Source organism: Pelodiscus sinensis, chromosome 2 (assembly GCF_052426305.1).
Source record: "Pelodiscus sinensis isolate ZL-2025 chromosome 2, ASM5242630v1, whole genome shotgun sequence".
NCBI classification, from domain to species: domain Eukaryota; kingdom Metazoa; phylum Chordata; order Testudines; family Trionychidae; genus Pelodiscus; species Pelodiscus sinensis.
The window spans coordinates 114954364-114966044 of NC_143053.1; the positions used below are offsets into that span (position 1 = coordinate 114954364).

Sequence of the window (11681 nt, forward strand, 5' to 3'; positions counted from 1 at the left end):
GGGCTTCCTTGAGTCTCTCTGGGGTTGGATCCAGGCTAGAACTCTTAATGTCCCAGGTCCAGGGGGGCCATATGGGCAGATAATCCGAGGGGGTGGCATACTTGAATGGGGGTGCAGTTGGGGCATGGGGAGAACTGCAGAGTCAGGATATATCTGGCCCAGTCACCGAGGTTGTCTCTTGCCTTTATTTGGGGTCCCACATGCTCAGGGTTCAGCTGATCGCCATATTTGGGGTCGGGAAGGAATTTTCCTCCAGGGTAGATTGGCAGAGGCCCTGGAGGTTTTTTGCCTTCCTCTGTAGCATGGGGCACGGATCACTGCTGGAGGATTCTCTGCATCTTGAGGTCTTTAAACCATCATTTGAGGACTTCAATATCTGAGATATAAGTGAGTAGTGGTTGGGTGAGATTCTGTGGCCTGCATTGTGCAGGGGGTCTGAGGTACTGTAATGAGCAGAGAGACCACATTAACTCACATAAATGACCAGAGACTACACATTGTATGTTTACAACCATTTGGGCTTAGGCAAGACTAGATGGCAGTATCATCTACTAGATGTGATTATGAAATAACTTCTTAAAAAGTAAACATAGAAATAAAAATCTTCTGACGATGAAAAAGTGAAAAGATTGGTCTTTTGGAGCTAAGATTCTGGTCTAATATCAGCAGTGCACTGACTTTTCAGTAACCCTCCATACCGTCTTACTTTGCAATGTCATTTTATGATTAAATACTGAATAAAGGCTGCATTCCATAAGGATGTGTCATTTAAAATCAAGTGAATACAAAGTAAACAAAAATTTACTTTCAGGGTTCTCACTGGTGCATTCCAAAAGCCTAGTCTCCCTCTCACCCCCTCCACTTCCTTATCATTAAACATGTGCCTCCTCCACACAGCTACCCACAACAGAAAGAGTGAAGTCAGACCATTTCTTGCATGACTAAGGTGTCATTAGTTCAAAGTGCTGAAGCACAGTTGCTCACGGCTCTGCCACAATGAAAATAAAAACATTGCAACACACATTTGCATTAAAATTCAACTGTATGACATACAGAAATCCCTTGCTGTCTCTAAAACATAAAAAACCACAGAACAAGACCCTCCCTGGTACAGTGTACCTGATGGAACCACTGTACTAGGCTGTAAAATTCAACATTTTAATTCTCTCAATTAAGTCAGTTAGGGTAGCATAAATAACCCATATGTATGTACTGCGGAAGTAAAGCTTTAAAAGATGCACACAACTTTATTTTTTCCCCTTAGTCTGCAACAGTGGCTCCCAATCAGTGGTCCACGGACCTTCACAGGTGCTGCTCATACCTCCTCTGGAATTGAGCATAGGCATTGAACCTGGGAGACAAAATGTACAGACAAACTCAAGTATATAGTAGATAATGAAGCCAAATGACAAATAGTCTGGAGACAAAGGACAGGGGAAAAAACCAAAAGCTAACCAAACTTTAGGTAAGGGGTGCATAGTCAGTGGCCTACCTGCTGGATGCTGTTCTGTCAGGCTTAGCCCCTGGAGGGCCTCCAGATGTTTTATTTACCTGTGTGTCCACAAATATGGCCGCTCACAACTCCTGTTGGCCCTGATTCACTGTTCCAGAGGAGTCATCTCTTTTCAAACATCCGTCTGTAATATCTTTTCTTTTTCTGTCCTTGTGTCAGGGACTTTTTTATATTCCAATTCCCCAAGGCTTGGTAGGCAGAGTTTTTAAAATTCAGTGGTTCTATTGGTAGCAACTTTCATTGGTCTTTCAGGGCAAAGCTATTCAGTGGTTGACAGTCCTATTTTATTTCTCCAGACATCGTTTATTCTACATTCCAGGACCCTGTCACCAAATGGATGACCTAATTCACAATTACTGATATAAATCCTTAATATCATTTATGGTTGTATGTTGATACAAACATATTCCAAAAACTATCACAAGACTATTCCCTTCCTCCTGAGATTTATCTTCTACAGTGTTGAAAAAATGGAATGTACTAATTTCTATACAGAGGTGGACGGCTCTACCTTGTTTGAACAGTAGGTAATAAAAAAAAATCTGCTTGAGTATGTTTAACCCATGCCATGTCTCCACATCAATCTAAACATACAACCAAATAAATTAATAGTGAACCAGGATTTACATTCAAAAGCATGATTCTGGAAACACTTGCACATGTGGGTAACTTTATGCCCATGAATAGCTTGTATATAAAATTGTTTGCAGGCCAAGGATACTTTTTAGTCTGTAGGATCAGACCCTAATTATGATTTTTTTTGGACTGATATTATACTTTCACAGGCAGTGAAGTGGACACTGATTTTTAGATGCCTCAGATTTTGTGTGCTATGAAGAAGGTACTAATACAACTACTGTAAAACTTTGATGTGATGATATAAATGTTAAGTCAATACACCAAACAACTTATCTTAGAAGAAACAAAGGTTTCCTTTAAACAACATGTACACATCTTTTTTATGTGTATAAGCACTACTTGAACAAGTCCCCCATGCATGGAAGCCAAAGAGTAGTAAAATAACACACAGTTTGTCACACACAGGGCCAAATTCCAAGCTGTAGTACATTCAATAGCCTACCTTTACAGTGAAAACTAGGCACCCTGCAAGCCTGTATCAGAAGACATATTAATAAAGTAAATAATACATTTACTTGTAAATGGTCTTCACTCCCAGACTATATGCTATCCCTAACTGTAACCAGATACACTTTATTCTTCATTTTTTAAAAAATTAGGTTTAATTTCTTCTTTCAATGCAAATTCTAGCACAGCGTTAACGGAGAAGCTGATGTATTACCTCTGAAACATCATAAACTGTGAAAGGCTCAAGTTTTGTTGACCAGTTCAATATGTTAACGTCAACTATAATTATAAGAAGTGTATGCTCCCCTTTTGCAGAAGCTAAAGCTGAAAAAAAAAAAAAAAAAAAAAAGAATGAGAGCAGGGCAGCCACCTGCCATGACAGAACCCATCAGGTCACCACCACCACTCACCTTCCAGGCTGCAGATCCAGCAGGAAAGTGAGTGGTGAGTGTTGCTGCAGAACTCTGCAAACAAGGTGGGCAGGCCTCAAATTTTTTGCATGGTCACATCTTAGAGGGAACCCTGAAGATAAGGCACATGAATATGAAAATCAAAATGGAAAAGAACGGGCATGTTATTTAAGATGGATGTGTTGTTTTTTCCTTGCTTTATTCATTTATCTTAGACATGATGCAGTTGTATTGAGGATGACAGAGACATAAAACGCAGCATTTGAAAAAAATGCTAGACTTCAAAGAATATATAAAAGTACTTATGTCAATTGTCAAATGGAGGTAGAAAAAAAAAAGAAGAGACACTTGCTAAACTTTAATTAGAAATAGCTGTCTTGTCATTATCCAGAGAAGATAATGACAATTCACATTCATCGTGGAAATAGCATGTTAGTTGTTTGCAGTCAGAGTACTCATAGCAGTCCTAGCAAAGAGTGCCGCTACAGTTTAAAGATAGTTGTTTATATTTACAGAATCAAATCCTGGCCAAGTCACCTCCCATTTAGTTCATCAGGATCAGTATTTATAACTAATTGCCCCTATTATTTTAATAACTTTTTGTGCATTCCTTTGTAATTCCCTATTCCCTGGCCTAGCCTTAATAGTTTTAGCAGTCAGAGATACTTTTATCTCCACTGTGTATGGAGAGGGGATAAACTGGAGATATATTTTGCTCCATTTTTACCATTTTAGTTAAAATGCACACGTGTATATCTTATTATATAAATAGCTCAAGTTGTGATCATTTAAATTGAGAGATTTTAGATTGTCATTGATGAACTTTAATACTTCATTTTAGGTTGTGTTCCTTCAAAATAAAATGCAAACCACTTCAAAATGCAGGTCCAGACAATAAGGCCTGTTTGTTTTAAACTGGAAAAAAGGACAAATAAAAACAGCGTATGATTTTTTAAAGAAAACATTTATTTTTCTCAGAGGTGGAACAGTCATATAAATACCCAACCTGTCATTAGAGTTTTGTGTTTGAAGATTCCCACCCTCTTCCAAACCGAGTAGGGAGTTTTCTAGAACAGAGTTCCTCTTGTAAAATTAGATCAGCATTCACTTTGACATGGGCTTGTAATAGGATTTAGCTGGCTATGTAATAGTTAATTAGTTTGCATCTTCTTTAACTTAATCTATCCTCTCTGAGATCTACTAAGTTTTAATCAGTGACACTCATTCTTCAGCGGGGAATAAGTTTTTTAGAAAAGGTAACTGGGCTTGTGGATTTCTGTGTGGTATTTATTTAATTTATGCCAATATATGTAACAATTGAGCTCTTAGATATATAAGGCTCAGCAAGGACAGATTCACCTACCCATTTTACATTAATAGTCTCTCTTATTCACTACAAGAAAAACACACTGGGCCAAATCCACTTCTAGTGTAACTTCACTGATTTTAGTAGAGTTACAGGAGGTATATCTTTGAGTTTTTTGGTTCTGTTTATACATCTCATTGTTTCTCTAGCCTCACACTCTTCTCACTTCTCAGTCTGCCTTTATAAAATTCCTCCGATTCAGCATCCTAACTCCCAAACCAATTATTGGCACAAAAGCAATGACTGTCTTATCACTGGACGCTACTGTGTATTACTGGCGAATACTTATACGGGTTGGACTTCCCTGGTCCGGCACCCTCGGGACCTGAGCAGTCCCGGATGAGGGAATTTGGTGGACAAGGGAAGGTCCTCTGCCCCTTCCCACCTCTGGCTCCTTTGGCCCCACTGCTGGCTGGCCTACGCAGCTGCCTCGACCCTACTGCCATTAACTGCTGTTCCTGCTGGAAAGCAGCCAGCATGGCAGCATGCAGCCCTGGCCCCGCGACCCAAAGCACAAGCCCCATGGCCGGCCACTACATGGCCCCACTGGGCTGCTGACCTGCGTGGCCCCAACTGGGTGGCCACAGCCCTGGCTCCACTGCCACAGCCCCAAACAGGCTTCCCTGACAGAGCTGCTGAAGCTCTGTCCCCACTGGCAGGCCAGCACGCAGCCCCCATCGGCTTGACACAGTCCCACAGCATATATAACACAGCCTCACATCTGGATCAGCACACATGGGCTGCTCCAGCCCCAGCTGGGTTGCTGGGCTGCCCATGCCTCACTACTACAGCCCCATTACTGCCGCCAGACTGCTGATGCCCAGCCCCGCTACCACCAGCCTTGCCTTGCCTGGGGCTTTCAGCTGCTGGCCCTCCTGTCCCAGGGCTCTCTCATTCAGCAACATCCATGGTCCTGCTGGATGACAGAGTTCCTGTTTAGGGAGGTACAACCTGTATTCCTTGTCTTTCTGGTGTCTTCTGAAACAACAGAATACTTAAAAGTGACTTGTGACCATTATTATTGGTGCTTCAAACTTTGGGTGCCCAAAATTCAGATACCATAGAGCAGCAGTTCCCAACCTTTTCCAGATGGAGACCCATCTTGACAGTTCAGGAAGACTTAGTGACCCAAGACAATTCAAAAATTGGGGGGGGGGGAGGGCAGAGCCACCTGGGGAGACACTTGGCAACCCTTTTGAATTGTAATGGCGACCCATAGGATGGGAAACCCTGCCATAGAGGGACATAACTTTCAAGAAGTGCTGAACCAACCCACTTTCCGAAAATCAAGACCCTTAAAGTGCTGCAATATGGGCACCCAAAAATTGAGACACCCAGACTCACAAGTCACTTTTGACAAGTCTCAGATGTGTAATCATGTTAGTCTATATCTGCAAAAACTATGAGAAGTCCTATGGCACCTTAGAGACTAACAGATGTATTAGGGTACTTGCATAGACATGTGGTCAGAGTTGGCAATGGGATCTGTTGCAGGGATAAGCTCCTGGGTAATTAATAACATAATAAATCTGTTAGTCTCTAAAGAGCCACAGGACTTCTCATTGTTGGAGCCACATTTATTGACAATTACAATCTGCAGAATTATAAAATATTGTGTGCATAATTTTAATTTTTGTGCATGTGCAGAATTCTTTCAGGAGTATATGACAGATCTCACCTATTCCATGAAGTACAGCAACAGTTAGTGAGGTATCATCCTCAAAAGAGTTGAATGCCTGCAGAAGCATTGCTGCTGTCTTCTGATTCACAGCATTCCTGGCTTCTGGCCTGTTAATTCCAATTGTCATGATGGTTCCATGTCTCTCAGTGACTACATTCTTCTTCCCTGTGTGGGGGAAAGAAAAACAATCAGCATGAAAGTCTACTTACATTCTTTTTAGTAAGCCATTAATACATTTTAAAAGGTCTGAAAGGCTTAAAATGTTTTGCCATTAGACTACAGAGAGATTTAAAATAAATGTAGAGGTAAATGCAGTGTATTACTTTTTACTACTTTCATAATTCCTTCATTAACATTTTAAATTGTTGTAATAGATTACTGCCAGGCTTGTATTTAAGCAACAGTAAATAAGGAGTATGAGATATTTCCTGAGAATTAAAAATAATGACCAGCTGTGAAGAGCCAATGGACTTTAGCAAAGATGGGAATCACTCTTCTGGGTGAAATGCACTATGTTGTGACTGTTACTGCTAAAAAATTAAGGAAAAAAGTTATTTTAAAAGCTTCAACTGGCATTACGGGTACAAGAAATTTCCACAGAATTAATATTAAGCAAATCAGGCAAGGAGGTAACCTTGATAACTGCCCTTGATAACTCATTTTACAATCAACATTCACTTTTAATTAGATAACTATCAAGATTGTTTAAAGTAATAAAATAATATTTACTGCAAGATACAGAAACTCACTCTTTTCACCAAAATAGGAAAATTCTGCTCTCAGTGTAAGTAGTTAGTAAAAAACACAAGAGTAAATAATTTAAATGTACCTACATAACACAGCACAATGGAGATTCTAGGCGCTGCATGAATTTATAAGGACCTACACCAGAAAAACCCAGCAATGACACTAAGGGAAGAATTTGGCTCAGGACATGTATTTTTACATATATTCTAATGTTTTCACTGTTCATAACTGAAAATGTGGCAGTTTTTCCTTTAATGCACTGGTCCATAGGGACCTGACATCTGAAATCCAGAAAAAAACAATGTGACAGATTCTCAACTGGTGTAAATTGGCCCCCTTTCCCTGATCTCAATTCAACAAAGCTGATTTACAAAAGATGAAGATATGGCCCAGTTATTCACTTCTCATGGGGCAGTCCAGAAGACCTGAGGATCTGAGAGATCACATTTTTTCATGTGCCATTCTTTCAACGCTGTAATTGACAGAGGTATGTCCATATTACAGAGAAAGGGAGTCTCTCAGCAGGATGTTTCCTGAACTTTGGAACTTATTTCCTGCATTGGCCCAAAAACTGACTGAATCTGTTGATAGTCAGGGCATACCACATAGCTATCTATTTACACAACCTATGATCCACATAAATCCCATTTAATGCCGCAGAACAGGACTTCACCCTTCATGAAGCAGAGAGATTGGGGAAAAAGAGCAGAACCCGGCTTTAGAATCAAGAAATTCACTGCTATTCAAAAATGAAACATGAAGCTAGTGGCAGAGCTCAGTTAAGTAGAACACTATATCCAATAGCAGTTCATTAAGAGTCCAGCACCCTTAATTCGAAAGGGGGGGGGGGAGCTTGAGTCACCAGCTGTATAGTTTACTCTTTTTTTTTTCATTTCATCACTATTGTTTCACTCTGTCCAGCACCAGGTGAAGACACCTCTCTAAGCAAAATATCTATCTCATGAAAGAAATGGAGGCCCTGTCCAGCTCCTGGGCAGTTCTCCAGCTAGGATGCTAACAGTCTTCACTCTCCTTTCTGTTGTAAGCATCATCAGGCCAGATTCACTGGCACACACGTGTTTTGTGCCACTCTGATGAGACAAGGTGGCCATAAACATGGTTGTCTTATCAGCTATTTTGCGAGGGGGCGAAGCAAGCAGAGTGTAAATCAAATCTGAACCATTGTCTTCAGCGTGCCGTACAGTATTTCATGCTGAGATCCAATCTCCCCCCTCCTCCCCCCCAAAAAGGAATGTTATCAAAACACATTAACATTTCTCTCCACCCTCCCAAAATCAAGACATTTGGGTTTGGCTTTCAAAGCTCAGAAATAAACTGCTCGGAGCCACCTCTACACCGGCTTAGAATCTGCAGTCCCCACTAGCCGGCCCGCATGAGAAGCGGGACACATTACTCAGCATTTAACGCTGCTCCTTCCCAAAAGAACAATTCGTTCCAGAGATGGGCATTTGACGTGACCGAAGATCCTCTCCAAAAGGAAGCTCTTAGGGATCGACGGAAACCTGTGGTGCAATGTATGTGGGCAGGGGGGGGGGCTCGGAGACTCCCGACAGCGCTCGCCGTCTGGCAAGGCGGGCGGCAGGCGCGACGCAGCGGTGAGGGACCACTGCAGGCTGCGCGGTGGGGGTCTCACGCCAGCCAAGCGCACGGGGTGGCTGTGCCGCTCCCAGGCACGAAGGGGAGCTCGCTGCACGCCCAGCAGCGCTGGTTCCCCTTCTTTTTTCCAGGGCGGCCCTGGCAGCAGCTCAGGGAGCATTGCTCGCGGCCGGCCGGGGGCCCAGAGGCACCCACCTGCGGCTCCCGGGGGCTCTGCCCCTGCCGCCGAGGGGGAGGTCTCCCTCGCAGAGGTGCCTGCTCCCGGGCGCGGCTGAAGAGGAGGCGCGCACCCCGCGCGGGGCTGTGCAGGAGCTGCCTGGACATCGCCTGGCGGGCACTGGGACCGTGGCACCAGCGGGACACACGGCCAGTCCCCACGTGGGCCGAGCGGCCGCAGCGCCTCTGCTCTCGTTCAAAATGGCCACGGTCCCGCGGGTCTCCTGTTTGTCTCCTCCACGCTGCGGCCGCAGGCTGCCCCGAGCAAAGCCAGGGGGCGCGGGCGGGCGGGCAGGGGCACTGTGCCGCGAGCTGGAAATGCAGCCAGGGGGCGCAGATCTCTGGCTGCACCAGGGTTATGCGCCATTGCTAGCCCCTGCCTGGGCCAGACGTGCGGAGTCCAGCCTACTGGGTGCGCTAGGCACCAGAGGGGGCTGCGCTCCGGGTCCATAACACCGGCAGAACTGCAGCCGCTTGCTGCTTTGTGTGCCACCGACCCGGGGACAGGGCCAAGCGCTTTGCCACGACGGCACGGTCACCCGCATTCAATATTAATCTTTGCAAGTCGCACAGACGTCTTTGTAGCAAAATGCAGGACAGTGTAGCACTTTAGACGTCTTTGTAGTGCCCATAGATGACTCATGGTAGTACTCGGAAGATACACAACTCCCTATGCTCCTGCCAACATTGTAATGGCTAAATGGGGTGCCCTTGCATGCCCTCTGGCCCTGCCTGCACCCCTTTCTCTCCATAGGTACCAGTTACAATATCGCCCCAATATTGGTATCTTTACTGGTTGATATGATTATACCAGGAAAGTTGAAGTGGGGCCCCCACCACCCATTGTAGATACATTTATTCCAGCATACTTATTCCTCTAATAGAAGAAAAATAATCCATAGCAATAAAAAGGTATTTTTGTACTACTATAACCAAGGCCATCCCATGGTGGGCACAGGGCTGTGGCAATCCCTGTGGAAAACTGCAGGCCCTGTCCCACTTCTACTCAACCGTACTCCAAGCCCTACCCCTGCTCCACTCTGCCCATCTCACGATGCTGCACTTCCCGTTGCTATGGTGAAGCAGAGTACAACCGGCTGGGAGATGGGCAGCAGTTGCTCCGACTCCTGCCATCATGGTGAGTGCGAAGAGTCCAAACCCCTGCTGCCACCCAGCACCAGGCCCTTCGGTAATACACTGGGCCACCCGGGGCCCCAGGTATTATTCATACAATGGTAGAGGTAGCAACCATGGCCACCCCCACAAAGCACAAGGCTTAGGGTAGCCACCTCAAACCATCTTATAGACGGGACAGCTGGCTACAACCACATCAACAGGAGGAGTTGCATTAGTATCACTATTTCAGCAGTGGTACTTAAATAGCTTGTATACTGAGGATGCTGAGAGTCATTAAACAAAACTGTAAAGCCTATATATGATGGAAAATACTTGAAGCCAGGAGGTGTGGCATCACCCCTAATTCCAGCACCTATGTTAATTTTAGTAAAAATCACACTCCTAACACATGTAGTTATCCTGATTCAAAATTTGTGCATAAACCACACCAAAACCATATTTTCATAAGTGCACACCACAGAAGATTTAATCAGTTATCTAGCTGACTTGCAGCTGGGCCAGTATGCCCTGTAAATTACCCATCAATTCCAGTTTGTTAAAATAATTACTGGTAACATTTGGGAATAAGGGTGTTCGATGCATACCTGTCTGTAATGGCAAAAATTGTAGGCTGCCTTCCTGTCTTTTCTAAAAGCAAAAACATAGCCTTCATACACTGTGAATTTAAAGCTTTCTGGCAATGTTCTTGCAATTACTGCATGTTAATCACATATATCTATTTTCTGTTTAACTCCTAGTTTTGTAATGGCAAGTATTCTTGCGCAAGAGGGCCAGTGTAGACAGCAACGTAAATTTCTTGCACAAGAAAGCCCGATGGCTAAAATGACCATCGGAGCTTTCTTGCACAAGAGAGCGTCTACACTGGCACAGATGCTTTTGTGCAATAGCAAATCTTTTGCACAAAGGCACATGCCAGTGTAGACGCTCTCTTGCGCAAATACTTTTAACGGAAAAACTTTTCCGTTAAAAGTATTTGCGCAAAATCATGGCAGTGTAGACGCAGCCTTACAGTTTAAAGATAATATTCCCTGCTCTCCATTTCCTTTGTCTTACTTATATTTCCCTAATGTGTGATCAGGGCTTTGCTGGGTCCTTTACACTGTTCCACCAGCATTAGCCACAGGTCCATTTCTACCGACCTTATTTTTGTGTAGTCATTGAAACAGTTGCAAATCAGACTAGCAGGGAGTCCAGCTTTTCATTCCTTTGTTTTTCTCCCATCTTTGTCATAAAACAGTGCTTCTGTAGCTAGAGAGAGCCAGATGGAAGCGACCTCTGACATTTTTAACAAGTGTAGTGTTGTTACTCTGCTAACCTAACTGAGCTTTGCCACACTCATCAAGTGATTGTATCAACTGAGTAAGTGACCCACATCTACCATTTAACCCCCTCTGTGTTAATGTAGATGGTATATATGTAAGACATAGATATATATGACTAATAAAATGCTGTTTTCCTAGGGCCAAACTGGTTGTTTTAAAGTGTTGCTAATCTTTTATTTTTAATTGATTACTAAGCATCATTTTTTCATATTCTTTAGCTACAGGTAGATGTTGGTTGAAATGGCTATGCCTTTTATTTATATGCCCGAGTTAACTTTCTTCTTAATGGAAAGTGACAAGGATGGCAGGTGGTCACACAGAAGGTCAATCATACCTGATTGCATACCCACAGCATGATGCTTGCAAAAGGGCTGGTTCTATCCTCACACCAGGTTTACACTCATGTCATTATCCTGGTGACTGTGGAATACCTACAGATTTCTGCCAAATAAGTGAAATAAGCATCAAGAACAGAGGGTGTAGCATTTCTGGGGCAAACACCTGAGCAATAAGCTTAATGGAGTCCTTGGGCCCTTTCTAAGGCATTGAGCAATTATTGCAACACTTACAAAAGAATGTCAACCCT

At 43.5% G+C, this 11681-nt stretch overlaps 1 protein-coding gene across 2 annotated transcripts in view; it reads right to left on the reverse strand.

The window, feature by feature from the left end:
* LOC102448550 (uncharacterized) overlaps positions 1-8747 on the reverse strand; it is a 35492-nt gene extending 26745 nt beyond the window's left edge. Inside the window, exons 1-2 of one of the 2 annotated variants that reach the window (XM_075921284.2) lie at positions 8616-8747; positions 6054-6221 (exon numbers count right to left, since the gene is read on the reverse strand). In XM_075921284.2, the coding sequence (XP_075777399.2) occupies positions 6054-6183 (130 nt within the window). In that variant the 5' untranslated portion in view covers positions 6184-6221; positions 8616-8747. Of the gene's footprint in view, positions 1-6053; positions 6222-8217; positions 8240-8615 lie in introns of those variants that run through there. The other variant, XM_006138786.5, reaches the window with a different exon arrangement.
* Between the last annotated feature and the right edge of the window lie 2934 nt (positions 8748-11681).